This window comes from Phyllostomus discolor, chromosome 13, assembly GCF_004126475.2.
Source record: "Phyllostomus discolor isolate MPI-MPIP mPhyDis1 chromosome 13, mPhyDis1.pri.v3, whole genome shotgun sequence".
In the NCBI taxonomy this organism is placed as follows: Eukaryota; Metazoa; Chordata; class Mammalia; order Chiroptera; family Phyllostomidae; genus Phyllostomus; species Phyllostomus discolor.
This window is the reverse complement of record NC_040915.2, coordinates 33002471-33027796: the sequence shown is the minus strand read 5'-3', so window position 1 is coordinate 33027796 and position 25326 is coordinate 33002471. Positions and strand designations below refer to the sequence as shown.

At 50.3% G+C, this 25326-nt stretch overlaps 1 protein-coding gene across 4 annotated transcripts in view; it reads right to left on the bottom strand.

Moving 5' to 3' along the window:
* Positions 1 to 25326, bottom strand: part of TENM2 (teneurin transmembrane protein 2) — a 1103034-nt gene that overhangs the window by 211034 nt on the left and 866674 nt on the right. For all 4 annotated transcript variants that reach the window (XM_028528771.2, XM_036014378.1, XM_036014380.1 and 1 more), the window contains one exon: positions 23019 to 23257. In XM_028528771.2, coding sequence (XP_028384572.1) covers positions 23019 to 23257 — 239 coding nt within the window. The remainder of the gene's footprint in view (positions 1 to 23018; positions 23258 to 25326) is intronic.

The following is a 25326-nucleotide window of genomic DNA, read 5'->3' as shown; positions in this document are numbered from 1 at the left end:
TGAGAGGCCCACCAGCCACGGCTGGAGTGGAAAAAGTCCAGAATACAAACGAGCAGAGAATGTTTGTAGAACTGCGATCACTTCTCAATGGCCCGGCACAAACTACACTGCCCAAGGCGAAGGAGTAGGCCAGTCTAAAGATAACAGCCACTGTCCTATTACATGCCAAGGCACTTCATAACTATTCTTTAGTCTTAATGATAATTCTGCAAAAATGGACACGATTATCCTCATTTTAGGAGGATAACTGAAGCTCAGGGAGGTTTAAATGATATCCAAATTCAAACTCAGGTCTAAGAAGATCTAAATCTCCATTCTTCCCACCGTAGTCCCCTGCTTCTAAAATTGACAATGAATCATCTCTACTTCCTTTCCCTTTAGTGCAAGGACAAGGGAACCCTCTGGCTGGGTCAGGACAAAGGGGTGGAGAAATCCCAAGGGGCAGAAGAAGAGCTGGATGCAGTGGACCCAGGCTGAGTAGGGGGCCTGCTAGGAGGAGCCTGTGCAAAGTTAGGGGTTGTCCTGGGCTGACTTCGCCTGGTGACACTCTGAGGTCCACTCTCTCCCCTCCTAACAGTCATCGGACACTTTCTACCAACCACTGTATCAAAAGCTGGGCACACAACGTGTAATTTAATCTTTGCAGCAATTCTTGGAGGTGGGTGCATTTACTATCACGGTTTTACAGATGCCAAACCATCTCACTGAAGTAACCTACGCAAAGTCACACAGCTGGCAAGGGTAAGCGTGGGGATTCCAGCCCTGATGCCAGAGGGTCTGCTGCTAGTCACCAAGCAAACTGCCTTCTCCAACACCCACTGAGAAGATGCTCAGGGACCATGACTTCATTGCTCCATGAGGTCAAGGTCAAGTGCAATAAACATGGTTTCTGAGTGTGGGCTCTACAGATTCTAGGTTTACATGAGCATTGGTATTCTGCAGGCCTGACTTGCAAGACACTCCTGCCCTTCACTAACTGTGTTACCTTAAACAAGTTCCTGCACCTGTGAAGTGGGATTAAAATGAAGATAGTGCATATTCCTTGAAACATTGCAGGAGCTCGCTACAGAGCTGCTGTATTTGGGAAGAAAAATATATACTTAGTTTAATTAGATAAAATAATAGAATGCTAGAGAGAGCTGAAGGGCCTTAGGGAGTACTTCCGGGAGGCACAGCGCATTAAGACTAAGGGCGTGAATGCTGTGCTTAGGCAGTTGCTGGCTCTGTGACCTGGGATAAGTTCCTTAATGTCTCTCAGCCTCAGTTGCTTCATCTGTGAAATGGAGATAAAAACAGTGTGACCCCATAGGGTTGTGACGAGGCAAAGTCCTGTGACCTGCATGGAGTCAATGCTGCATAAAGGCTCTGACTGTTACAGTGGGGAAACTGAGGCCCTAGGAAGGTAAACCCTTGTCCACAGGGGCCCTGCAAGTTGACAGTGGAGATGGGGGTGGCATACAGGCCTCCTGCCGTCCAGTCCACACTGCTTCTCCTCAGCCGTGCAACCTTGGATGGCTTACATAGGATTTCCAAGACTTGCTTTCCCCATCTGTTCAGTGGGGACCATTCTTATTTCTACTAACAAGGATGCGAAGGGGATTAAACACGTGATTCAAGTGATGGCCTCAACCTGAAGCATCGTTAGCGACCCCTAATCGTGAGCTGCTATAATTATTCCTTCCCTTCTGGTGTGAAAGAGAATAGATTTTATCCTCGGGAATAAGGAGGAGAAAAAATGGGAGGGAACGTCCTCCTGGCCGTTTGGCTGGTGGCCGACTCAGGGAATGAGGCGGGTGGGCGCTCCGCAGGGAAGAGAAGCAACGGGGAAGAGGCCAAACCCCGCAGGGCGCAAGCCCCCCAAGAGAAGTCACGCGGAGTCCTGTCACCCTCCAGACTACACAGACTTCTCCTGGAGACACGGCACCTAAATGGAGTCAGCGCCTGAGTCCTCCGTGTGGAACTCTTTCCCTTGGTGATTCTAGAAGCTTCTGTCAGCTCAAACCAGAAGCACTGCATTCTCATCCTCTATGGCAGTGCTGGATGTCATTGCGGCAAGAGCGGTGTTTGGAGACCGACTACCTGGGCGCCAGCGCCAGACCTGCTGTTTACTTGAGGGGTGCCCTGGGCCAGTCCTCGCCCTACCTGAGCCCGTGTCTGTGTTGGAAACCGTGGACCACGCGCCTGCTGTCTCCACGCAGTGTCACGCAGCGTCACCGAAACATAAAGCACCACTTGCTTTCGCTATCATCTCCTCCTTGCGGGGCCCCCCCATCAGGAGGAAATGAGAAACCTGTGCAATTGCCTTTAAAAATGCCAAATTTCCTCTCAGTCTCCAGTCCCTTATTTAAGAGGAAGCGGCCTTCTCATCCACGGGAGGTCCTGCTACAGGAGGAGGACCCTAGCAAAGTGCCAGACGCGTGTAAGTGCTTTGAAGGTGGTTTTGTGGGCGGAGGGGTTCGCCAAGGGGCTGCTTAGTCCAAGCGATGCGGCCCGGCAGGGGAGGCTGTACTGGTTGCGCAGGTCACCGCCAGGCTCCCGCTGCTCTAAGGGCCAGAAGATAGCATGGTCATGGGCTGCTTGGCCATCAGCAGCACCATTTTGTTGTGCTCCCCAAGGGTCCCTCCTTCCCTCCCGGGGTCACCAGAGCAGAACCACCATCACCCATAAGGCTGGGCAGGGGTGGTGGGCAGGACCAGAGATACCCTCCCTACCTGGCCCCACCCTGCCCCCCACCACACCCACACCCTGCCTCTGCCTCAAAGGTGGCCCCTTTGGGTTTCTACACAAACCATTTGCCTTACATTGGGGGATCCTCCCACTTCATTGTCCCAGTAAGGGTGATTCCATCTTATAAGTGAACTCCAACAAATGATGACATACCTTACCCAGATGGCTCGGCATCTGAATAAGTGGAAACCATCACGCCCAGTGCAGAAGGAAGTGTTTTGTATGTGCTCCTAAGGCAGCAAAGAAAGATTCTGACAAAAAAGAAATTGTTTCAGGCTTTAAGAAAGTCTTTGGCATTTATGAGCAGGGAATTCGCAGTGCCAGAGATGAGGACAGCTGGGGTGAAGACGGCCAAGGTGTTAATTAGACGCAGGGACTCAGAGGTCAGACTGCACACGGAGTTGGGACCTGGCCTTGTTGTTGACTGACTACGTGATCTGGGGAAAGGCATCTAGTTATTGCGTCTCAGTTTTCCCTTCTAGGAAAGAGACATTAGAGTGCCAAACTCTTGTGGTGTTGGTATGAATTAAATTTAAAAAATCCCTATGAACTGTACAACCTATAATAAATACTCAAAAACATTAAGTAGCATCGTTCCTACTAAGATGCCAGGAAGGATCAGAGAAAAATCCGGAGTTACAGGTTAAGCTACGCTGCCCTCTCCCCGACCAGGCCGAAGTCTAGGAATCCAGTGTCCGTGATAGAGCCTCATCTGGAAGTAGGTTTCTTTGCAGATGATGAGGTTCAGTTGAGCTCAGTAGGGTGACCCCTCATCCAATAGGACAGGTGCCCTCGTAACAGGGGCATATGTGGCCACAGAGATAGGCAGGCATACGGGCAGAAGGCCGTGGTGAGAGTGGAGCTGTGACGCCACAAGCCGAGGAAGGACCGGCAGCTACGAGAGGCCCAGGAGAGACCCTTACGAAAGGCCTGCAGGGGGAGCCTGGCTCAGTCCACTCTTCTCTGGCTTCCAGCCCCCAGAACAGTGAGACAAGGGGCGTCTGCATCAGCCACGCACGCTGTGGGGCTTTGTCGTGACAGCCCCAGCAAACCAGCACACCCTCTTCTGGAGGACCACACTCGACAAATACAAGAAGGAGATTTCTCAGAAAAAGCTGTTGTATCTACCTCCAGAAAAAGCAGGAACTTAGCTTTTGAGCGCAAACATCACTCTAAGAAGACACTGTTGGCTTTTGGATTTATCAGACAATTCCAACCTTCTTCTTCCTTGTTGCCTCCCCTCAAAGGGCCTCGAAGAGCTTTCCTAGCCTTCTGTGAAGCAAGGGACAGCCCGGGACACAATGATAATAAGATGCAAGTAAAATTGTGTGTGTGTGTGTGTGTGTGTGTGTGTGTGTAGGCTTCTCCTAATAGAAGGGACCAAAAACCTTGAATTCTTCTCTTTCCTCTTTCTTCTCCCTTGAAGGTAGGTATGATGTCTGGAGTCGCGTCAGCCACCTTGTGACGGCGAGGCAGCAAAACCAAGGGGGGAAAAACCTAAAGTGCTGGGAATGGCAAAGCGGAGAGAAAGAGCGAGCTCGGGTGCTGGGTGGTGTCGCTGGGCAGCATAAACAATGTCAATTCCTGCCAACCTCAGACACCTAGCTAGCTGTGTGAGAAAACTAGAGCCTTGCGTTTTTAAAGTCACTGTTAGGAATTCTAGAGAGGTTGTTTTTAACAGCTTCAGTTGCGTGCATTTCTGATGGAAACATCTGAACTGACCATCCGGACCGGGACTTTGGGGTCCCCTCCTCCAAGCTCATTTCATTTAACCTCCCGATTCTTTCCGCCTGTCTGCAGTCTCTCTGCACGCCCTGAGGTGGAGACCTGGCCAACGAAGCCATCTTTTTCCAGCTCTCAGGACAAGGCTGAGGTGCTTGCAAGGTCAGAAGTGATCTAGTTTCTTTTTTTCTTGGAAGTGCTGTCATTAGGGTGGTTGCAAGGACTTCTGGGAACACACGATGCCAGTCACCAAGCACTTATTTATGAACCGACATACTGGCAGTACACGTATCAGTGAGCAGTGGCCTTTGGAGGGAAACAGACCTGTGTTTTGAACTTCAGATCCCAACCACTGACTAGTATGTGACCTCGGGCAAGTTACTTAACCTCTCTGACTCTTATTCCTTAATTGTAAGTAGGGAAGTTGAGTCACGGGGAAGACTGGATCAGATATGGAATGTGAAGTTTCTGCACATAAAAGGTCCTTAATAAATGGCTGACTTCATTGTCTTTTTTATGGAGGGAAAAACAGTGGTGACACTTTGGGAACGATGTACATGCAAGGGTACCTGCCATGACACCTCTTCGGTTGAATCCTCCTTTCACAGCATAAAGCTGATGAGTTCAGAACTGAGCTCAGCTGATAACTCAGATGAGCTCAGTTGATAACTTCTCAGGACTGAGCACCACGGCTTGCTTTCACGAAGGGGATGGAGGGCTTTGAGTGTGGAAAATTAGCACCAAGAGGACTAAGCAACGGAGAACCAAAGCTCACCCATACAAGTTAACACATAGGCCTGCACACTTAATTCTGGGGGTGAAAGCGGAAAAAAAAAACCACACCTGAAGACATGACTAAAATCAGTTAGGCATTTTGGGTTGGAACAGTCTGTGCTTTGGGGGGCTGTCCTGTGCATTGTAGGATGTTTAGCAGCATCCTGGTCTCTACCCACCAGATGCCAGTAGAATCCCCCAGGTGTATGAAACGTTTCGCTGGGTGTTGCAGCAGGGTCCATCAGTGAGTGGTCCCCACCACGCTATAACCCCGTATAATGCGCAAAATAAAAGGAAAATAATCTCACCCATCTTTGGGCTCCGACCACCCCCTGCACGAGCAGAGGTTGAGGTGACTGGACTCCATCCAGACGACAGAACAAGAAGTGATAATATTTGGACTGTTCCATCAATCTATGCCAAGGACCCTTCAAATCAAGTCAGCTTAATGGGTAAAATATTTGATATTCTGCAAAAAAAAAAAAAAGACCCAGCGGGTTCCCATCCATCCTTTTCACACAAATCACTGTTACAGCCAAACGCACCGGTGGAAGAGCAGTTATAAAAAGGACACGGGGCCCGAGAAGAGCCGTAGCTGTCTTCCCCGCAGTCGGGTGTGGGAGGGCACTCCCGGCCAAGCCCTACACACGCCTCACCCGCCCGGGGGGCTGCAACATCTGCTACTCAGGGCAGCTGTGGACTCGGAGCCTTTGCATTGCACTCGCTCCCTCTACGGCCCCCAGTGATTTTGAAAGCGTTCTTTCCCACACACACCCCTCCTCATCCTTTATTATGATCATTTGCTTACAAACACACAGCCTTAGAGTCGTTACTCGTGTATGTTTCTCTCGGGATCTTCTTGGGAGCCCTCGGTCTCGAGATTGTAAAACACTGTTCTGAAAGACTCCGTGGTATGCACCACAGAGCAGTGGAGAGGGTAAAACTGGAGGAGGAGGCTGCTCTGCATGAAAATATTCGTACACATTAATTCGTTACGCACTTGAGAAATGACAAGTTGGTTTGCAGGAACAGTGCAAGACGTTCTCCTACAATTTTGCCCATGGTTAAGAGCCTGTTCACTGTTCCAAACTCCACTCTAAACTTCTCCTGGATGTCGTACGGCTCTCAGCCAATCTTTGAGTCCCGAGAGCAGATTCCTTTATGTTGTAAAGAGGTTTGGAGAGTTGTCATTGGTGATGGAAAGGCTATTAGACAATAATGCCGCATTGTCCTGCCAACCCCTGGAACGTCTCTCTCAGGGCGTCACGGGGAGGCTGCAGGGGGACTCTACGGGCTCCAGGGGCGGGGGCATCATGGTGCCACAGCACTGCTTCTACTGTGGGCTGAAGGGAGAAGACGGAGGCGTGACATTGGTCTTAACCCAGCCGATGGGCTGGGAGCTTGGGAAGGGTCACTGATTTTGGATTCCCTAAACACAAGTCCCATGGCGTAGGGTCAAAAACTGCACAGACCTGGGATGTCTGGCTTCATGGCCAAGCTCCCCTCCAGCAGAAAATACACTAGAAGAGCTGAGAAGGAGGATAGAGATAAAAAAAAGAGAGAGAAAAGGCAGAGACATAATTATCTACTAAATTTAGGATCATCTGCACAGACAATCCATAGAATGCAAAGTAAAGTGCCTTTGGGGCCTACATTCTCTTGGTTAGTTTGGAAGCTAATTCTGAAATTCCCCAGGTAAACATGCTGTTTTATGCTTCGCTTTGGGCACCCAGCATTAGCGAGGGTATTTCATGCACTTCCGTCAAATGTTCAAACCTAGAAAATACATCGAGACCTCAGCGTGGTGCAGAGAGAGGGCATGGGGGTGAGGGAGAGGGAAGAGGGCAAAGGTCCTCTGTGATAGCTGGCCCTCTCTGCCCAGATCCGTAGACCCATAAGCAACTTCACCCGTCTCGCCCTTCAGCCTGGGTACAGTGAGTCAGCCTCATTTGCAGAGATGCAGGCAGCTGCCCTGGAGTTTAAACTGCTCATGCAGTGAATATGCAGCCGATTTATCATAATTTCCAACCTGCCTCGAACCAGCTGATCAAAAGGCAGGTTTCTTCTTTGAAGATTTTCATTTGGAAGCTCCGCTGCCCCCAATCAAAAAGGGCGCTGGTCCCCACTCCCAGGACCACAGTCTGCAGCTGGAAGGCAAGCACCTCCGGAGCCCGGAGTGCATTTCCCGATTTATCAACGCGTACCCAGAGCTTCAGCATGTATCCTGATCCCTCTTTCTGGTTCACAAAATTTGCACTACAAATAAGCACTATGGGATGGAGGAGTTTTGTGAGCCTTTCGGAGTTTGGTTTGAACCCAATTCTGTTCTTCTTTTTCTCCACAGACTTTTATACCAAATCCGAAGGTGAATGCCTCAGAAGGGGTCTTGGCGGGTTTTATTGGATCAAAGGGCTCGCTCGTAATAGAGAAACCGCACACGGAGATTTACGGAGTGCACTAAAAGAGGATGGCTTCTCGCCAGCCCTGATAGAATTACATACCAATAAAAGTGTTTTAGCCAACCATGCTTTTAGAAAAGCGCGTGCCGATGTAAAGACGGAGGGCTAATTCTTGATTTCTCAGTGCCTCCATCTTTGACCACATTCCTCTGGCGTTCCAGGTGAGAAACCTGAAGGGCATACTAGGTATTCCTGTCTTCTTCATCTCCACAGTCAGCATAAGACGCATTCGGTCACCAATCTGTCTTTTCACCTTTGGAAGGAAGCTCTCACGGATTTGCTCTGCTTAGCAAATAAAGGGCTGTCAAACTCATTGTCACCGGGGGCCACATCAGCCTTGAGGTTGCCTTCAAAGGGCCGAATGCAATTTTAGGACGGTATCAATGCAACTACTCCTTAACCAGGGGCAAGGAGCTCGGTGTTGCTGCTGGGTAGAGACAAGGTGCCGGGCCGGATAAAACCAGGTGGAGGGCCGGATTGGGCCCGAGGGCCTTGCGTTTGCCACCTGTGGAGAGCATCTACTAGGTAAGGGACGTGATAGCATGCCATGATTCTGTCATATTATATTCCAGCTCATAAACTTAAAGCACCTCCCTACTGCCAAACTAATCAAACTAAACCTCCTGCCACATTATTAGGCCATCTATCTCCTGTTCCTGCTCCCCCCGCCACTCCCCTTTAGCAGCCGCTCTGCTCCTCCTCACCGGCTAAGCCCCTCATTTCCTCCTCGACACAGCCTATCAGCTCTGGCCTCTCACCTTCCCTGCCATGTGTTCCTCTGCCCGGAATGCTCCCCAGCCTACTTCCGGTTCAGCGTCTCCCCTCCTCCCGGGACTGGGGCAGCCTGGCACTGCCTCCACCTGGGTCATCTTCCACTCCTCCAGCTCTTGGGAATTTCTACTTCCTCTGAACTTCAACAGCCTGGCTCCTGCATTGCAACTTAGTGTGTGTGGGCGTGGGCTCTTGAAGGAAGGCACAAGGAGCGATGCTAATAAGGACTAGCAATTTCTACTTTAAAGTTTGCATCAAAAGGTGATGAGGAGGTGCCATCATGACTGTGACTGTCACCCTTCATTGCTTGCAGTTGAGAAGAACGAGGCTCAGGGCACTGCACTGTCTTTCTCCAAAACACTCAGTCAGCCCGGGCTGAGGCCTGAGCCTCGCTTTCTAAGCCAAACCCAGGGCTTTCCTGGCTGGACTCCCCACTTCCCCAGATGACCCTTAAACAAGGGATCACTCCAACTCCAGGTCAGGTTTCCTGATCCAGGTGAACAATCCTTTTAGAAGTATCGAGTTTCAGTGGTCGTGGTTTGGGTCAAGTAGGAACAGAGGCAGGAAGCTGTGTGCTGACGATGCGTGGAAAAGAGAACCTGTTTTAAAATTGATCATCAACTCTCCTCACCGTGGGTGCCCTGTTTGCTATACCCGAGTTCCCAGGTCTTTCTCAAATCCCTGCGGAAACTCATCTCTGAAGACCTCACAGTGTCCTTGGCAAGTGAGAGGCACAGTGAGCTCAAACAGTCTCTCCACAACACATTGAGGGAGGGAGGAAAGGAGGGGAGAGAGAGAGAAGCTTGGACTGGGAGTGTGCTGCTGTCTTTGGAATTCCCGTATTGGGACGATCTCAAATGAATTAGTTGAGTTTGCTGGAAATTAATGGATAAAACTTAGTATGATGGATATCTACACAGACGTGTTGACGAGCGGCTGTGGGCAAAAATAAAACAGCGGCCAAGGCCCCAAACCACGCCCGCTTCTTTATCCCCCGCCCCTCAGATTTCAGCAGGCACCCAAGGTGCAACCCGGGCCAAATGGCAGCTCATTAGCACCGACGAAGAGAAGTTTAAGGGCAAGTGTGCAGTAAACAATGATAATCCTGACTTAAGCAGGAGAAAGAGACCTTTCTCCCTTCCCTGGGCCAAAGCGCCGTTTCAGGCTGCGTGGCCCGTTTCACCATTACCGGCTAATTCGACTGCCGGAGCGGTGCAGCTGTGGCCCCGGGAACAGGCTCCACCATCAGGCTGAACATAATCCCTCCTATAATGAAAAACCTATTTCTATTTCTGAGGCCTCACTACTCTTCATACTGAAGAGCCTTGTGCCTGTCACACATTTATTGAAGCTTATTACTCATCTAGGCAGCTGGGCCCAGTTAGTATTTGGAATTATATTTTAAATCGCAATTTTTCTATTATTTATTTTAGGATTCCAAGGCTATGGCGAGAGCATGTCAGTGTTACTCTTGATGCGTCTGCAAAGGCCTAAAAAGCCCCCAAATCAAAATTCTTTTCTATGCAGAGAACCTCCGTGCATATGTGGAAAACCTTTAGTTGCGACAGACACCACGTAACCCACAGGTGCTGGAGATTCTGGTTCCTCCCACGATCCTGGCTTAGGTCTTCCCACATCGCATTACAGACACCTTCCCTGGGCCCCTGGCTTCGCCTTCCCCTCTCACTCCGTGCTCTTTCCTTTGGCGTTCGAAGATAAATGGATAGCCTCTCTGGATGCCGGGAACAGGGCTGTGAACAGATGGGCTACAACTGTGGCCTCATCACCCAGTGGGAAAATGAGAACTAGCTTAAGCTAAGTCAGAGGATTATCTGAACTGACCATAGCGTGTGAGCTTCTGTTTATTCTCTGGGCCAGTGGTAAGCAAGTGGGTCTTCCTGGTATGGGAGCCAGTGGAAGCTCTAATTCTTTAGTTATTCATCTGGTCTCCTTCTCTCTTTACATTCCCAGAAAAAAAATATACCTTATATACTACAGTCACTCAGAGGAATGCCTTGCCATGTCTTTTCTCTGTTGTGCATGTTTGCTTTTCCTCGCAGTTCTTTCCCTGCCGTTTAGAAGGATTCTTTGCCGTTAGGGTCTGCCTGCCACTTGGCCTAGGTCGTGAGTGCAAATTGGCCCGATTAGGTAGCATTTGCACAATGTGAAGAGTCCCTCCTGTTTTTCTGCAGTTCACACCCTGCCAGTGTTCCTGTCTGGAGCCTTTCTCTACATTTCCACCAAGACAGATTCCAGACTAACCCCTCCAAGAACCGCCCCCCCCCCCCCCCCCGGCTGTACACCCGTCCTGCTGAGTGAGTTTTGAACAGCGAGGTGACAAGCTCAGAGCCAATTCCGTCCACCCCTTTAGCCAGGTTTGGGGTTTTGTTCTTTTGTTTTGTGAAACTGTGGGACACGGAGGCTCAGGAGAGGTTCTGGGCAGGGGTGAGGCAGCGGTAGCGGGTGAGGAAGGAAGAGTTACAAAGGGCGTGGGCAAAACGACCAAGGGCACTCAGCGATTATGACAGCTCAGGCTTGGCTTTGCGTGTGATCTCTGGTTTTTCTTTTTTCCCCTCTCCTTCGTCATGTTTGGACAGCCTTCTCCCCGGGTGGGGTACATGGCTGGGTGAATACACCCCTTAGTCATACAAACACGACAGACAATTCTTTTCCTTCCTTCAAGATAAACTCGGCCGCAGGTATTTCAGTGGGGTCCTCTCCAATTTGCCTCTGACATTAGAACAAGCCATCAGCATTTCACGGCGATACAGAGAGAACTGCTGGGTCAGCTGACCTTTCCAGGAGGCTTAATTCCTGTCAGTTTTGAAGAGAAGCATAAAATACCATGCAATCAGCATTCACATACTTACAAAAGAAACAGAGAGATTTCCTCCCAGACAGGGCCCAGCGAGGTCCGCAGGCGGCCCTTTCACCCCCGTGACCTTCACTGAAAGGACCCAGGTCCGGGCGGGGAAAGACGCAGATGGGCAGGCTGGCAAATTTTTTAAAAGCCTCAAGTGATCTGTAATGTATACATGTTCCTTAAAAAAAATTAAACTTGACAGAGCCAGATAAACCTGGACGTGCTCCCAGGACACTTCAGGGTAGAACGTGCAGAGGAGAGGAGGGAGAAGACATCCGTGTCTGGGCAAAGTGCAAACAAACACTGTTTCTGAGAGCCAGACTGACTGTACCCGTCAAAACACGCCATTACAATGTGCACACATGAAGCAATGTTCCTGGCCGGACCACTCGGGACAGCGCCTGCGGGGGTAGGGCTGCGTGTGGGCGCCGTGGGCACACGTGCAGAGCAGAGGGGCCGACCGCCCTTCCCTGGTGGGCACAGCCCCCCTCCCCCGCCTCACCACCAGCCAGGACGTGGGTGAGAAGACTTCCCCTCAGTCCGAGAGGATCCACGTTCTGTCTTAGACGCAGACTTGCCCCATTAGGATTTAGGAAACTTCTGCGTTTCCCAAACACATCATCAAACCAAACGACGAGAGTTCCTTAACCCACTGAATGTGATTGGGAGCTAAACTTGTAGGGTAATCTGCAATGCCCCACCTGACCTTCCTTGACACCATGAAGCTAGGCAAAACGAGGCAAAGAAGGATCTGATACAAAAGAATTCTCCTTCCTCACGTCAACGTTTGACCAAGACTGAAAAGACTTCCAAAGAATGCCCTCGCTTGATTAAAAAGACAAACACACTTTGCTCCCTGGCTTCCGGGGTCACTCCGAAGCCAACAGATCTGAAAACAAAAAGTGACCTCTAACCCCTAACTTCCAGCACTCTCCTGGGAACCAACAGGCCCGTCCATTCTTTCCGTCTCTGACACCCTTGTCAGGAGCAAAGATCGTAGCGGAATCACACGCATTTCAATTAGGCACCACAGAAGACAAACCAACCTTAGTGAGAAATGATTTTGTAGGAGGTATTTTTAGAGGCTCCCCCCGCTTCATACGCTTTATTTGAAATATAGATTGATGTTCAACATTAGATGCATTACTCTCATCTATTAGGCAAGAGCCTGCTGTGTCTATAAATTCAATTTCCTTTATCATGGTGGCTTTCTGGTTTATTTGGATAAATGTTGAGCTGTCCACTGTTATTTATCTAAGTAGCTCATGAGGGAACCAAAGGTTTAATGATGTAGGATGAGGTGGCGAAACAGCACCTCCAAGCAATTCTCAAGGATTGCTTTTCATCTCATTACTCTGGCTGGACTTATTGGTTCAGGAAATTGTGCGGAAGATTTCACGTACTTTGGTATGCTGGGGGTCATTTTTTTAACCATACTCATGGCTTCTAATTGTTGCATGTTTTATCCGGCTTAACACACGGCATTTCCTAGTTTGTGTTGCTAGTTAACGTTTCTAATTACTCTATTCACAGCTTCTTACACCCTTTCCTTCTCGTCTTAATTTTATTCCACTCTTAGTATTTATTCTTCTTTCTTCGACTCTTCACTCTTCATTACCATGGTCCCAAGAAGTATAAGCTGATCGCAGGTCTTCTTCCTTTTTTATCTGGAGGAGTTTTTTAAAATAAATTCAGGAGGAGATGATGCCTTCATTTTGCAAAATACAGATTGTAGCAAAATAGGCCCCCGTCTCCTCAAATTCTTATTGCATGATGGTTAGACCCCTCCACATTTCAAGGGGAAGAAAAAATGGATGGCTGACCTTTGACTCATACCAATGAGCCAATAAAAAGCTTTTTGACAGGAAAGGTTCTGCTCCCTGATGGATCTGGGGAAACGAGACTCAGCTGCCCTCAATCACTGTGGTGGGCGCCTGATGAGCCTCCTGGCCTGGGTCGTTTGCGCAAAACGCACCGTAACTTGTGCAGGTCTTTCAGCTTCCCTATTAGTTGTACTATTTTATGGGGTTGCTTATTAGACTCTCGGTCTAGGAAAACACTTCCAGTGAAAATGTCCTAGATTCGGAGACTAGTCAGCGGATTCCAGCCCACAATGTGACCTGCTAATCACTTGCCTAAAGAAAATTTCTTGCCCAATGGAAAAACATAAACTTAATCTAATAAATTTAATAAATATTAAATTAATATAAAATAATTAACATGTAAAATTAACATACAAAGTCACAAGAATTTTTTTTTTCTTTTCACGGGGAAGAAAGTCTTTAACCCACAATCCTCTCAAGATTCAGGAAGTCTACAAATCTTATTAAAAGGAAGTTTAAACACATGTACTCTAACTTAGCTAATGCCCCAGAAGTCTACGTTTGTAAAATCTGGGGCATCAGGTGGCCTCGAAGCCCGTTGCAAAAAGCCGTCTAATTCCAGGGCACACAGAGCGTCGTGAGAGATGTCATCTCGTTGATGGCCGCCTGACGCATGGAAAGCATTTGGCACACTGCCACTCACCTTTCCCTGGGCAGCGGAAGCAAGTGTAATCTGACCTTCGATAACGTGCCTCTAAAACACTCACAGCGCGATGCAAGTAGGCAAACGGACAGATGTGCATCAGGAGGCAGAGGGAAACGTAAGCGGACGGGCCTTTCACTTCCGAACATCAGCGTCCCTACGGGAGTGGCGCACGAGCTTGCGCAGAAATCTTCCCGAAGACGACCAGACGCGCTGAACAGCGCCCCGCCCCCGCCCCCAACCCCGCAAGAGAAAGGCCTTCCCTAGAAGCTGCGAAGAGAGTCACGAGGGAAGAAACGCCAAGATGGGAGGCAGAGCTCGTCCTCCCTTCCCTCTGTAGCTCTTTGGTCCTTAGGAAATAAAAGCCTTTGCAAGATGATCCAGATGTGCACCTTATCCATTTCTTTCTCCTTCGAAGGACGGCAGACAGTGTTTTCTTCAGCAAAGCTCTTTGCTTGTGAACACATAGCTTGGTAGTGCTATATTCTCGGAAGCCTCCCAGTATTTAGGCATTTATTTAAGGCTAGAAGTTGATAGTATAAAAAAATAAGTGGAACATGCAAGGCATTGCCTTTTTAAAAAAATACAGTAACATTAAATATGTTAATACAGTTGACAGATCATTTGCTCTCCTGATGCTGAGCATCTTATGAGACATCAGTTTAATAAGTGATTTATTGGATGAGAAAAGGGCTCAGGCAAAAGTTCTGGGTGTCTATTCTTAACTGCAAATATGAATTTTCTATAAAGGAATCTGCAATAAAGGACACAGGATGTCTGGTAACAGCTGACCTTCAGAGGAATGGGAATGTTGCAGAAGTTCGTTTGGGGGTCAGGTTTCTGTTGTGCGAGGCTAAGCAGGGCACTGTGGAGCACAAAAGCTCCTGTGTGGCTTGTGTACGCAGACCTAATTCGCCACAGAATAGTTCCTTTCTCTACTTGGTGCCTTACAGCGATTGCTTTCATTTCCTAGCACATCCTCATTCACAGAGAAGCAGCCAACACACTTCCAGATTTATGCCATTATTTGCTTCTTCACCTTGAACTCCCAACTAAATCCTGCCGCACTTTTGTAGTGTGAGTGCGAAACGGTGGCCGCGTGCCAGGCACAAACGTTCCCGGGTTTCACTCAGCGAGCTCTCCCCATTTCAGGGAATCACAGGTTCCTGCTGGAGGGCTTCCCCGTGATGCTTACGCAGCCCCCTAACTGCTCCTTTGCCTCAGTGCTTTCTAACGTGGAAATGCAATTTGGGGACAGAGGCAATTAGAACATACCAGGCAACCAGAAACTTCCCTTTACGTGGAGGGGACAAGTGAAACTAGGGACCAGAAGTTCTGAGTGTTTCATAATACCTTCCAAAAATGGTCCATCTCAGCCCTACCCCTAACCAGCATTGATTAATTCAACAAGTATTTATGGATTGCTTACAAGGTGCCAGGCACTGTTGTGGGGATATAATGACCCAGGCACCTGGTTTCTATTTCTCACTGGGCCTGGCCAAGGTGGTGGCCAAAACAATAGTAACAATAATGCCATTTAGTTGGGCTTCTCTTGTGTGTGAAAAGGAATATAAACAAAGCTGCTTTCAACAGGAGCCAGGGCTGCCGTCCCAGAGGAACTGCGTGGTCCCTCTCATGCCTCAAAGCTTTGAATGTTAGAACAGGACAGGGTAACCTTGCAACTGGTCCTAAAGCCACACTCTGTGCCCCGAAGAACTACTTGGAAGGATAACCAGAAAGCGGATCTTAGGGCCATTGGACTGATGACTTCTGGGCGGAGAATTAAAAACGCTGTTTAGCATTAGTGTCGCGGTGTTAGCTTATCTGCACCAATAAAGAGTCTTCTTCTACTGACCTCATTGTTCCCCTTCCCTGGCCTGTGTCTCCTCCTCAGAACTCTCTTTGGGGTTCTACCCGAACCAGTGCTTTCTGAATACCATTTTTTTTAAGTCTCAAATAAATGCTTGCTGTCTTTCACTTTAGCCTTCTATTTTTAGGTTTTCATGGGCTAGGCACTTCCGTATGAAGCTCACTGATGCTAAGGCTCTAACTGTTTCCATGTGTCTGAAATCAAGACACACCCCTTACTTGGTGCTTTCTTCCAGCCGGCCAGGCAGCTCCCTGGTGTGGCGGGTGACTGAGGGCCCCTCTCGTCACGCGGCTGCCCATCAACCCGGATGGTCTGTGCCTACCTCCTTCCGAAAACATAAAATAACAACGATAAACACTAAGAAATCGTATTTTAATTAATAACCTATTTTCCCCTGGAGAATATATACATTAACGATACCTCCCATATATGTTGCCAGTGGACTGGCAGAAAAGTTGTGTGCATGTGTCATTTCAGTGACTACTTGAAACATCTTCACCAGGGAGGAATTACCCCCATTTTGGGGGGGATGGGAAACGTAGGTGCCGGGAGATTAAGGAGCAAGCCCACAGTCACATGGCTTTGAAGTATATGTGTCAGAATTTGAACCCAAGTCTCCGGGACACCAAAGCCATAAATGTGCTTCCCATTAACTACATCAAGCTGCTCCTTTTGCAGTGACCGTGGTGGTGAGGCAAGAACCTCTGCAATTTTGTTACAGGTGAAACATAGCGTGAAGTAACACAAACGAACGGACACGTGAACGACGTGGGAAATGGGGACCCGTGGGCCTGGGGAGCAGCGAAGCCATCCAGTGAGAGCAATAGAGTGGGTGGAGAGAGAGAGAGAGTGGGTGTCACAGCCCCCCATGACGCTGCTGGACTGAGCGGCTGCTAGCAAGGCAACTGCTACAGCGAAAGGTCAGACAGAGGTCAAGGGGCAGACAGGTAGACAGGTGGTGGATGCTCCCCACCCACTCACCCAACGGGGACTGCGTGGAGACACGAAGTCCCGGGTCGGTGGATGGTGCTGCTCCCCCATTTCCTTCTCGTGGTTCTTGAGGGATTTGGGGTTGTAGCAAGCACTCACTCCTTCCTCCCTGGTTTCGTATTAAGATGTTGTATAAGATCAGGACAAGAAGTTGCTCCCTCCTTCTCATCCGCCGGCCGAGCGTGCGCACGAAGCTGGGACAGCCTGTCTAGCCAGCGCCTTCATTTCTCAGGTATCTCAGCGGGAAAAACAAGGGCACCTCCCCCTCAGGGGAGGGACTCGCCTTTTCCGAATGCCACGCACGAGATACAGACGTTGCTGCGTGACGGCCAGGTGATGGAGGTCCGCCTGGTGACTTCATTTACTTTCTGCAAATGGACAAGCCCTTTGAAACCCGGTGTCCACAGGTGAAATGGCAGTCCCACCGCCTAGGATGCACCGGTGTGTGGGCACCGACGGGCCTTTATTATCTGGTTAAGAGCACATTAGCATATCTATTAGAAAAGAGGCCGCTCCTCGCATCCGAACAAATAACAGGACCGGTCCCCTGACCTACCTGTGGGCCGTTCTCGTTTTCTTTGTGTGGCTAACGACGATGAGGTTTGAGCACTGGGGGCCGGGGAGCTGGGCGGAAATGCTATTTGCTGGATGGTTCAGATTTAATCATGAGAATTTTGCCCTTTAGATAATAGGAGGTAAATATATGATTTGGAATCCATAAAGGAGGGAGAGGTTCCGCGTCTCTCGGGACAGCCGAGGAGCAGTGAGTCTGCATGAAAGAGCCGGTTTTTTTTTCCCCCTCCAGGCTGGGGCCTCGCAACGTCTGCCAGGTGAGCGTGCCGTTCTCATCATTTTCTGTCATTTTCTTTGTTTTCCCCAAACCTGCTCGGTTCCGTGAGATGGGAACACACACGCAGCCGCGGCTGAGAATGCGGAATTCATCAGCAGGAGTCTCAACATATCAATTTTCCAGGGTAGCAACTTGAAACACATTGTAAGCTTTTAGTTTCCATAGAAAATAATCTCTCATTGTTTGCAAAAAAAAAAAAAAAACCAACGAAAACCCTGAAAGCACCCCAAATTACCAGACTTTTAACATCCTGACATGTTGATGGCCCACGCTCTTCCCAGATCAAAGCGAGAGTGTCAGAAGACACGGCTGAGCCGCCGACGGAAAACACAGTGTTTCATATCTGGCAGGAATTATCACGGTGAAAAAAGACAAGGTGACTTTCTAATATATATATGTGTATTTTAGTTTGGCAGAGATCTGAAGAGCTAAAGACTAATTCAGGATGACACAAAAGCTCTTATCTTTCTGCCCCCTCCCCACTTCCCAACCACGCGAGGCGCTTCTGACAGAGACGCTGTGTGCGTTACGCATTGTTTTTAGCCCACGGTTGACAGGCTGTGTCTCACTGAACCACGGTGTCCACCCTCGTCCTAGAGTTTCTAGAATGATCTGGATTTATACAGTGACGTTGCCCATCGCACGCATCTTTCTTTCTTCCTTGCTGTGGGCCAGCTGTGCAAAAACTCAGGTGCTTTTTAAGAAAATGAGATCTGGTTAACGTTTTCCCAGGACAGGAAAGCGACGGTGTCATTCCATGACCCAGCACGGTCACAACCTGTTGGAGACCCTGGACCAGAAGGCAGCAGGCCCTGCGGGACCTTAAGCAGGCGAGGGTTTTGCACAGGAAGCTGGGGAGACTGAAGGTTGATACAAATGAGGATGTGGCAACATTGTCAGACAAATTCCCCTCCTACCTGGCTGGAGCACCGTTTCAGCATTCCGTCAGGATGGAAACTCTTACCCTATAGAGCGTTTTTAACTACAGGGAAAAGCGGCTTGCTTTTTCTGGTTCGGGGTGGGCGGGGCGGGGTGGAGGGCAGTTATAATTGCTCATTGTGAAATGGGGCCACAACATCAGAGAACGCCAATCACCTGTCCCACCTACAGCGGACATAGGGTCGGACTCTTAGCCAGTTTGAAAACAGGTATTTTTTTTTTTAAATGAAGGTAAAAGACATTCCAAAAAGGTAATCTTTGGGAAAGAGCAGTGACATAATCAGACAGGGACTGGCAAACGGTGGCCTGTGGGGCACACCCTGCCTGTCACGTGTTTCTTTAGAGTGTGTACGTTGTTCGCAGCACCTGGGCTGATAAGGTATAGTTTTACACTTGACATGGTTGACACACAAAAAATCAAAAGAATAGTATTGGATGACACATGAAAAGTACGTACAATTCAGATTTCGGGGTGCGTCTCTTGGAACGATTGTCTCTTGGAACACAACCATGCCCATAGGTGTACGAATTTGTTTGCTTTTGCTTTGCAGCGATGAGCTGTGACAGAGACGGCGTGGCCTGCACGGCCGGAAGTGTTTGCTGTCGGGCTCTTTACAGACAACGCCGGCTGCTGCCCTCGGCAACAGGAGGTGTCTGGGAAGCAGGTTAGGAGACTGGGGAGGAGCTACGGTCTGCCTCCATGGTCCACAGTGTTAGGCGATGACGCAGGGAGAGAAACCTGCTACTCTCTCTTGCTAATGGGGATGGAATGAGGAAAAGGGACTCGGAGCTATAGAAAAGGACCGTGCAGGTGTCACACGGTGTTTGGAGACTGGCTCGCCGTAAACTCTGGGAGAGAGTCATTGGGGCAGAGATGTTAGACTGGAAATCAGGGACCCGGGAGTCTGGTCTCAGCCCTGCAACGAACCAGCCTCATGGCTTCGCACGCTCTGGACCTTGGCATCCACTCCTGCCAGATGCCTGTCACGTGCCGGCTTTAGTTTTTGCCGGAGTGCATGTTGGGACCTGGGGGTATGGTTCAAATTTCATAATTACAGGAACGTGCTTCTCATGGAAGAGCTATAGATGGCAACGTTTCTGAGCATCCTTGCTGTGCACACCGCAAGGGTGAAAACACAGCACAGTCGGCATAACGCCGGTGAGAAGCTCGATGTTGCTTCTGTGGTTCAGAAACTTAGGGATGGAGGGGGATTTCTGGTGTTGCCGACACTGCAAGTCCTCGAGCTGCCCAAGGGTGTAAGACAGCTTCTTAAGAGGGAAGTTGTCTTGCCTTCCAGGTTCTGCTCAACTGGTGTTCTCTGGGGACCATTTAGGCCAGGGGCTGAGTGATGTCCTACATGGTCCCAGAGAGGTTCACGCAGCTCCTCGGAGTAATTTGTGCCAGGCGTTTTGTACCCTGGGAGAACGCAGCATGGAAGAACTGAATGGAAGAGCATATCATAAGAGATCACTGACCCCAGCAGTGAGATCAGGAACTGGGGGATCTTCCCTGGGCTGGGAAAGGCCCCACCTCTTCCCACTGATTGACAGGAGGACTGGGGCTATTCTGCTTTGGCCCCCACCCACACGCTGGGTCTATGGCTGAACTCGTCGTGGGGCTGAACCTTTCCAGATGACTCACTTTTGGAACGTCCTCTCCTGATGGGCTTGAACATGCAGGAAAGATAATTGGACCCACCGGTCACCGTCCCTGGCAGGCCTGAACCCAGCGCCTGCCCGTAAACGTCCTCGGGCTGATGCTTTAATGTCGGGACCTGTCATGCTCTAGTGGAACACGGAGTCACCTATGAACCCGCGTGGGCGCAGGTCTCAACGCGCTGGGCCCCTAATAGGAAGGCTTCGGTTTTCAGGCTGCCTCTCTGTCCTCCCCCAGCGGCTTGTTTCTAGGTAGGCGCGACCCCGGGCTGCTCCTGACAGCACTTTCCCCCGTGTTTGCAGTGCACCGTGTACGCCCCTGAAGCTCTGTAGTTAATAATATACCGCTTTTCATCTTCAAAGTGATTTATACACGTTAATTAATCCTCACCATGCTTCAGAGTTTCTGCACGTAAATAACCATCATGTTCCCATGTGTTATTTAGGAAACCGAGAGCCGGAAAGAAAGCAACTTTGTCAAGGCAAAGGAGAACGGGACCTCTGGGGTCAAGATCAGAACTCAAGACCTTGACCTCCTCTACCTCGCTTGCAGGCCTACTGTCACCTTTGGAGAGCAGCCACGAGTCACCCTAGGGCTCCACGCTCAGCACCGGGACTGCTGGGCGAACTGGCTCCTGACCTCACTCATCCTGAGTCATCGACGATTCTTCCATGCTCTACGGTCCAACAATCTTACCTAAAAGCATACGTAATAGGAGATGATGGATTTTAACCTAATAAGCCACCCTGAGGTGCTCAGGCCCAGCTTCCAGCAGCCTCTGGACTGAGGACAAACACGTGTCCTAATCCATCATTTACAACTTGCACCCCCGATTACAACACTAGACTCTCACTCTACGGTCTCCCCTTTATGTGACGGCCCTACAGAAAGCTATTCTGTTTTAACTCTCAAGCGCAACACAGCACAATCGCTCGGGGAGTCGCCATCCATCTGTCCCCGGTGACTGGAAGAGGAGGCACGCCCAGGATGGCACTGGCGGAGGCCGGCAGTGCCCACCAGCCCAGGAGAACATCAAGCCCAGGCGGGCGCTCACAGACCCTTCTGGAAGTGTCTGACACGAAGCCGAATCATGCAAAGACCCTGAAGGTAATTCAGTTAGCTGCCGCTGAGGCCCCCTGAGCAGCTCTCTGGGGAAGCCCGCAGAGCTGCCTTCAAGAACACGGAAACGTCTGCACAAGTCACCGAGGGTGCCCCAGGCGCCCTTCCCCTCGCCCCTTGCCCCAGTCAGCCCGTTGCTGCATCCTTCGAGAAACAGGTGCGAGGCAGAGGTGACTTTAAATCAGGGGTGCATGGGGGCCAGACCTCAGTCCCCACAGAGAGCTGGGGTATAGAGCACAACGGGTTTTGCAAAGTCCCAGGTAAGCGTAAAACCTCTTCCCAGGATGCCTACTTTCTCACTTTTGGGGGGCATTCCTGAGAGATGCCACTGGTGGGGAATGTCAAATGTATTCAGTTTAGTTTTCCATCTTCAGATGAGCACCGGGATACTGTGGGAGAGGGTGAAAACCTCCCATCAGTTTTTGACTCGTAATGGTCAAGGCCCAAGAGCCCTGGGGGGGTGTGGCCGCCATCCCTTGCCATCAGACAAGTTTGGTGACGTGGTCTGGGACCTCTGGAGCAGCCCCTCCTGGCAGGCCCCGTGCTGGCTGCCTGGGAAGAAGTGTGTGGGCCCCACTCCTGAGGGGGAAAGGGCAGAGCCTGAGGGACCAGGGCTGCTCTGTTCTCCTCTTATTCGGAGGGGTTTCTGCATCAATGTTGGGAGCTGTCTGGAGCTGGCCTCTTTTTGCTGGTGTTTTCTAGGTTTGCTTCGCAACACGGCACAGACAAATTGGGGAAGGCCTATCATCGCTGCCCTGAAAGCAAGCCAGAGCCACCAAGCGTTTCAAATAAACTTTAACAAACATCGCTGCGGCCTCTGCCTGGGCCAGGAGATCTGCCGTTGGCAGGCTCAGCCGACAGAGCGGCAGCAGGGGCGCTCTGCCGGGGCCAGGAGCTGCGCGCGGGCTTTGTGTCCAGCCCAGGATGCTCCTGGGCACGTGGCACCCCGCCCCTCAGCTCTTGGCACGTGCTGCTTTCCACAGTGACACAGCCTACACCCCAAGGACGCAAGCCGACATCCTTGGCATGGGAAGAAAGACACCCCGGCAACACTGCCGAGCTGCTACCCTAAGTCATACCCTGAGCTCCCAGCAGCACAGCTGGCACGGGAGGGGGCCTGACTCAGATGCAGCAGCGTGTGGTGAGAGCCTGGTGAAGGCTCCAGGGACAGAGGCAAAGGAAGGGATGCGGGCACATCCACCGTGTCTGGGTGACTCGATTCTGCACAAAGGCCTGGCTGGATGCTCAGGCCCTCCAGTTCCCTTTCTGTTCCATGGCTTGGTAAATAAGCTAGCCGCTCTAGCTTTCCTACAAATCAAGATGTCCCCAGGCATGCTGATCACCATTCTCACCATTCTTCCCCTTGGTTTTTGGCAAGTTAACCAACGCTCACGAGTTTCAGCGCCCAGACCTGGGTTAAGATCCAGTAATGGACAAGACTAGAAGGCTGCTTTGGGGGCACGGGATGGGTTGGTGGGGACGGCCATTCTCAGCATGTCTCCAAGAAAGAATACAGCAAGGATGCTTAGTTTCACCACCGAGAAACGTCATTTAGGACCATGAAGGGGAAACTCGTCAGACTGAAATGGATTTTAGGAGGGGAAGAAAACCACCCACCGTCCATCCCTCATTCTCATGTCCTTCAGCAGCGAACGAGCCAGTTGTGCAGACAGTGGGGGGGGGGGCTCTCCCAGACCTCGTCTACCCAGCCTCGTCCCAGCCAGGGCGGCGGGCCGGCTGCCCGGACTCACCTATGAAGTACGCCAGCAGGATGGCCAGGAGGAGGGCGGCGGCGATGGCGGACAGGGCGGCGCATTTCCAGCTGCAGTATTTAGACGGCTTCTTCAGCTTGAAGGCCTTCCTGGAGAAGGTATTCCGGGGCAGCAGGCGGGGCGGTGGCGTGTAAACGGTTCCTGAGGTCAAAGGGTATCCTGGAGAGGAGCTGCTAAACAGGGGCGTGCTTCCCGAGGAGGTCTTAAAGAGGAAGTGCCTGCCGGGAGAAGGGAGAGAGTCAGGAGCCCCGTGGGTGGCCAAGGAGAGACAGCCAGCCGCGTTTCCTCACGAGGTGCCTCCCACGTTCTGGGACAGTCCTGGCTAACGACCCTGCTCTGCCTGCCGTGGATGAAGGGGCGAAATGTTACACTCGATGGCGACACGCACTAATTCCATAAATGCACTCCATCACAGACTCTCACGTACACGTGCCTCTAGATTTTATCTTCTGCAACAATCTCGCTAAGCATGCAAAGCACATACAAAAACTGAGTTACTGTTTGTTACTCAGAGATGATAACTCGGATGATGGACCGGCGGCAGCGACTGTGTGAAGGCCCTTGAGATATAGTGTCACAATTACTTACAGATCAATAGTATAACATCCCCATTGAAGATAGGCAAGATCAGGCTTGGAGAAGTTAAGCAACGGTCCAAGGGCTGAAGTCTCGAACTCTTGTCTTTCGCTCAAGTGTGTGCTCTTAAGCGTGACCCTAACCTGTCTCGCTCAAGTCCTCTTTCCTGGGCTGTTTCCCTCTCCATCCTGCTTCCTGTCCTGAGACCGCCTCTCTGGGTCATGGGGTCATGGTTCTTTTTTGGAAACCTCTTTGCCCTTGGTGGCTACAGCTATGGTGTGACAGCAGAATGATGGGGTCTACGGTGGACCCCTACCATTAATACAGCCCTTCCTCAGGCTCAGGAGACTGTATCTCCAAGGACACTTCAAGGACCCTCAGTTCTCTGACCACATCTATTCTCTCCCTTCGGTGTGCCACGTAGGACTCACCCCGCCTTCTTCAACTGATGGCGTGTCTTCCAGAAAGTACACGCTAGTAGACTTGAAAGCATGGACTAAGTAGAACGTAGAGTTTTAGCAGTTGAAAGCCAGGGGCTGTGTCTTGTTCAGCCGCTTGTTCATCTCCACGTGCCCAACTCCACGTTCAGCCGCAGGGGAGACTTGAGGGAATGTGTGAATGAACGAACAAATAATGAACTAACAGAGATCCCTGTTTTGTGATTTTTTTTTACTCAGCTTCAATTCTAACATTCTGAAATGTTTTACAGGTATTTCCTTTCTCTCCGAGTCTTCAGAAGGTGCAACTGTATTTACAGACCACCTACTATGTGTCCGTTACAATGCTAAATGTTTTCCTCGCCCCTGAGCCTCACGCATCAACCCTATGAGGCAGGTACTATTGTTCTCACTGTTTTACAGATGAGAAGATGGAAGCTCAGAGGTAGCCGGCCGGGTCAGTAAGGTTTAAATTCCCACCTGCCCGACTCTAAGGGCTCTGACTGGACCTACACCCCACACGGCCCCTGCACACTGGGGCAGCCGGGGGGGGGGGGCGCCCCAGCAGGGCTCCGGGGCAGCACCCTATAGTTACAAATGTTTGCATCTTAGCTGCTTCTAGGCAAAACCTTGCAAGTATTTTAATCCTTGACAAAGATCAAACAAGCCTGATATGACTAACAATCATGTCAGAAAATGAGTATCTGATTAGTGAATTATTTAACATAGCTAACATTAAAATAAACAATGGATATTTAGACTTTATTTGTACTGTGTTTGATGGCCTGAATAAAGCCAAGAGGCTGGATTCCATAAAGAATGGCTTTGTATTTCCTTGTGCAATAGCTCTCTTTGAATGCTCCAGGTTAAAAAGTGTCTTTAGGGAGAGGAGGCGGTGGGCGTGGTACTTAAAAGCAGAACTCCGCGGCAAAACACACCTGGCTTGGAGTCCCGGCAGGGCCGTTCCTGGACAGGGAAGCCCGTGGAAGTTTCCTAATGCCGCACCTGTGAGCCTCTATCGCCTCATCTCTGCCATGGAGAGGAGAACAGCACAGGTGCCGTGCATTCCCTGACATCGTGTAGGAAGAGCATTTAAGGAGGGTGCGCCTCAGGGTAAGAGTGCAGTGCATTATGAGTAACGTTTATTGTCGACTCCTCCGAGCAACAGAAGGAGCCCGAGACAGGGGTTTTAATTTGAAGCTTGACAAATGTCAAACACACATCTGAAGAGTTCTCCAAGTCACTAACTAATAGCCCACTGCCTTATAATTAAG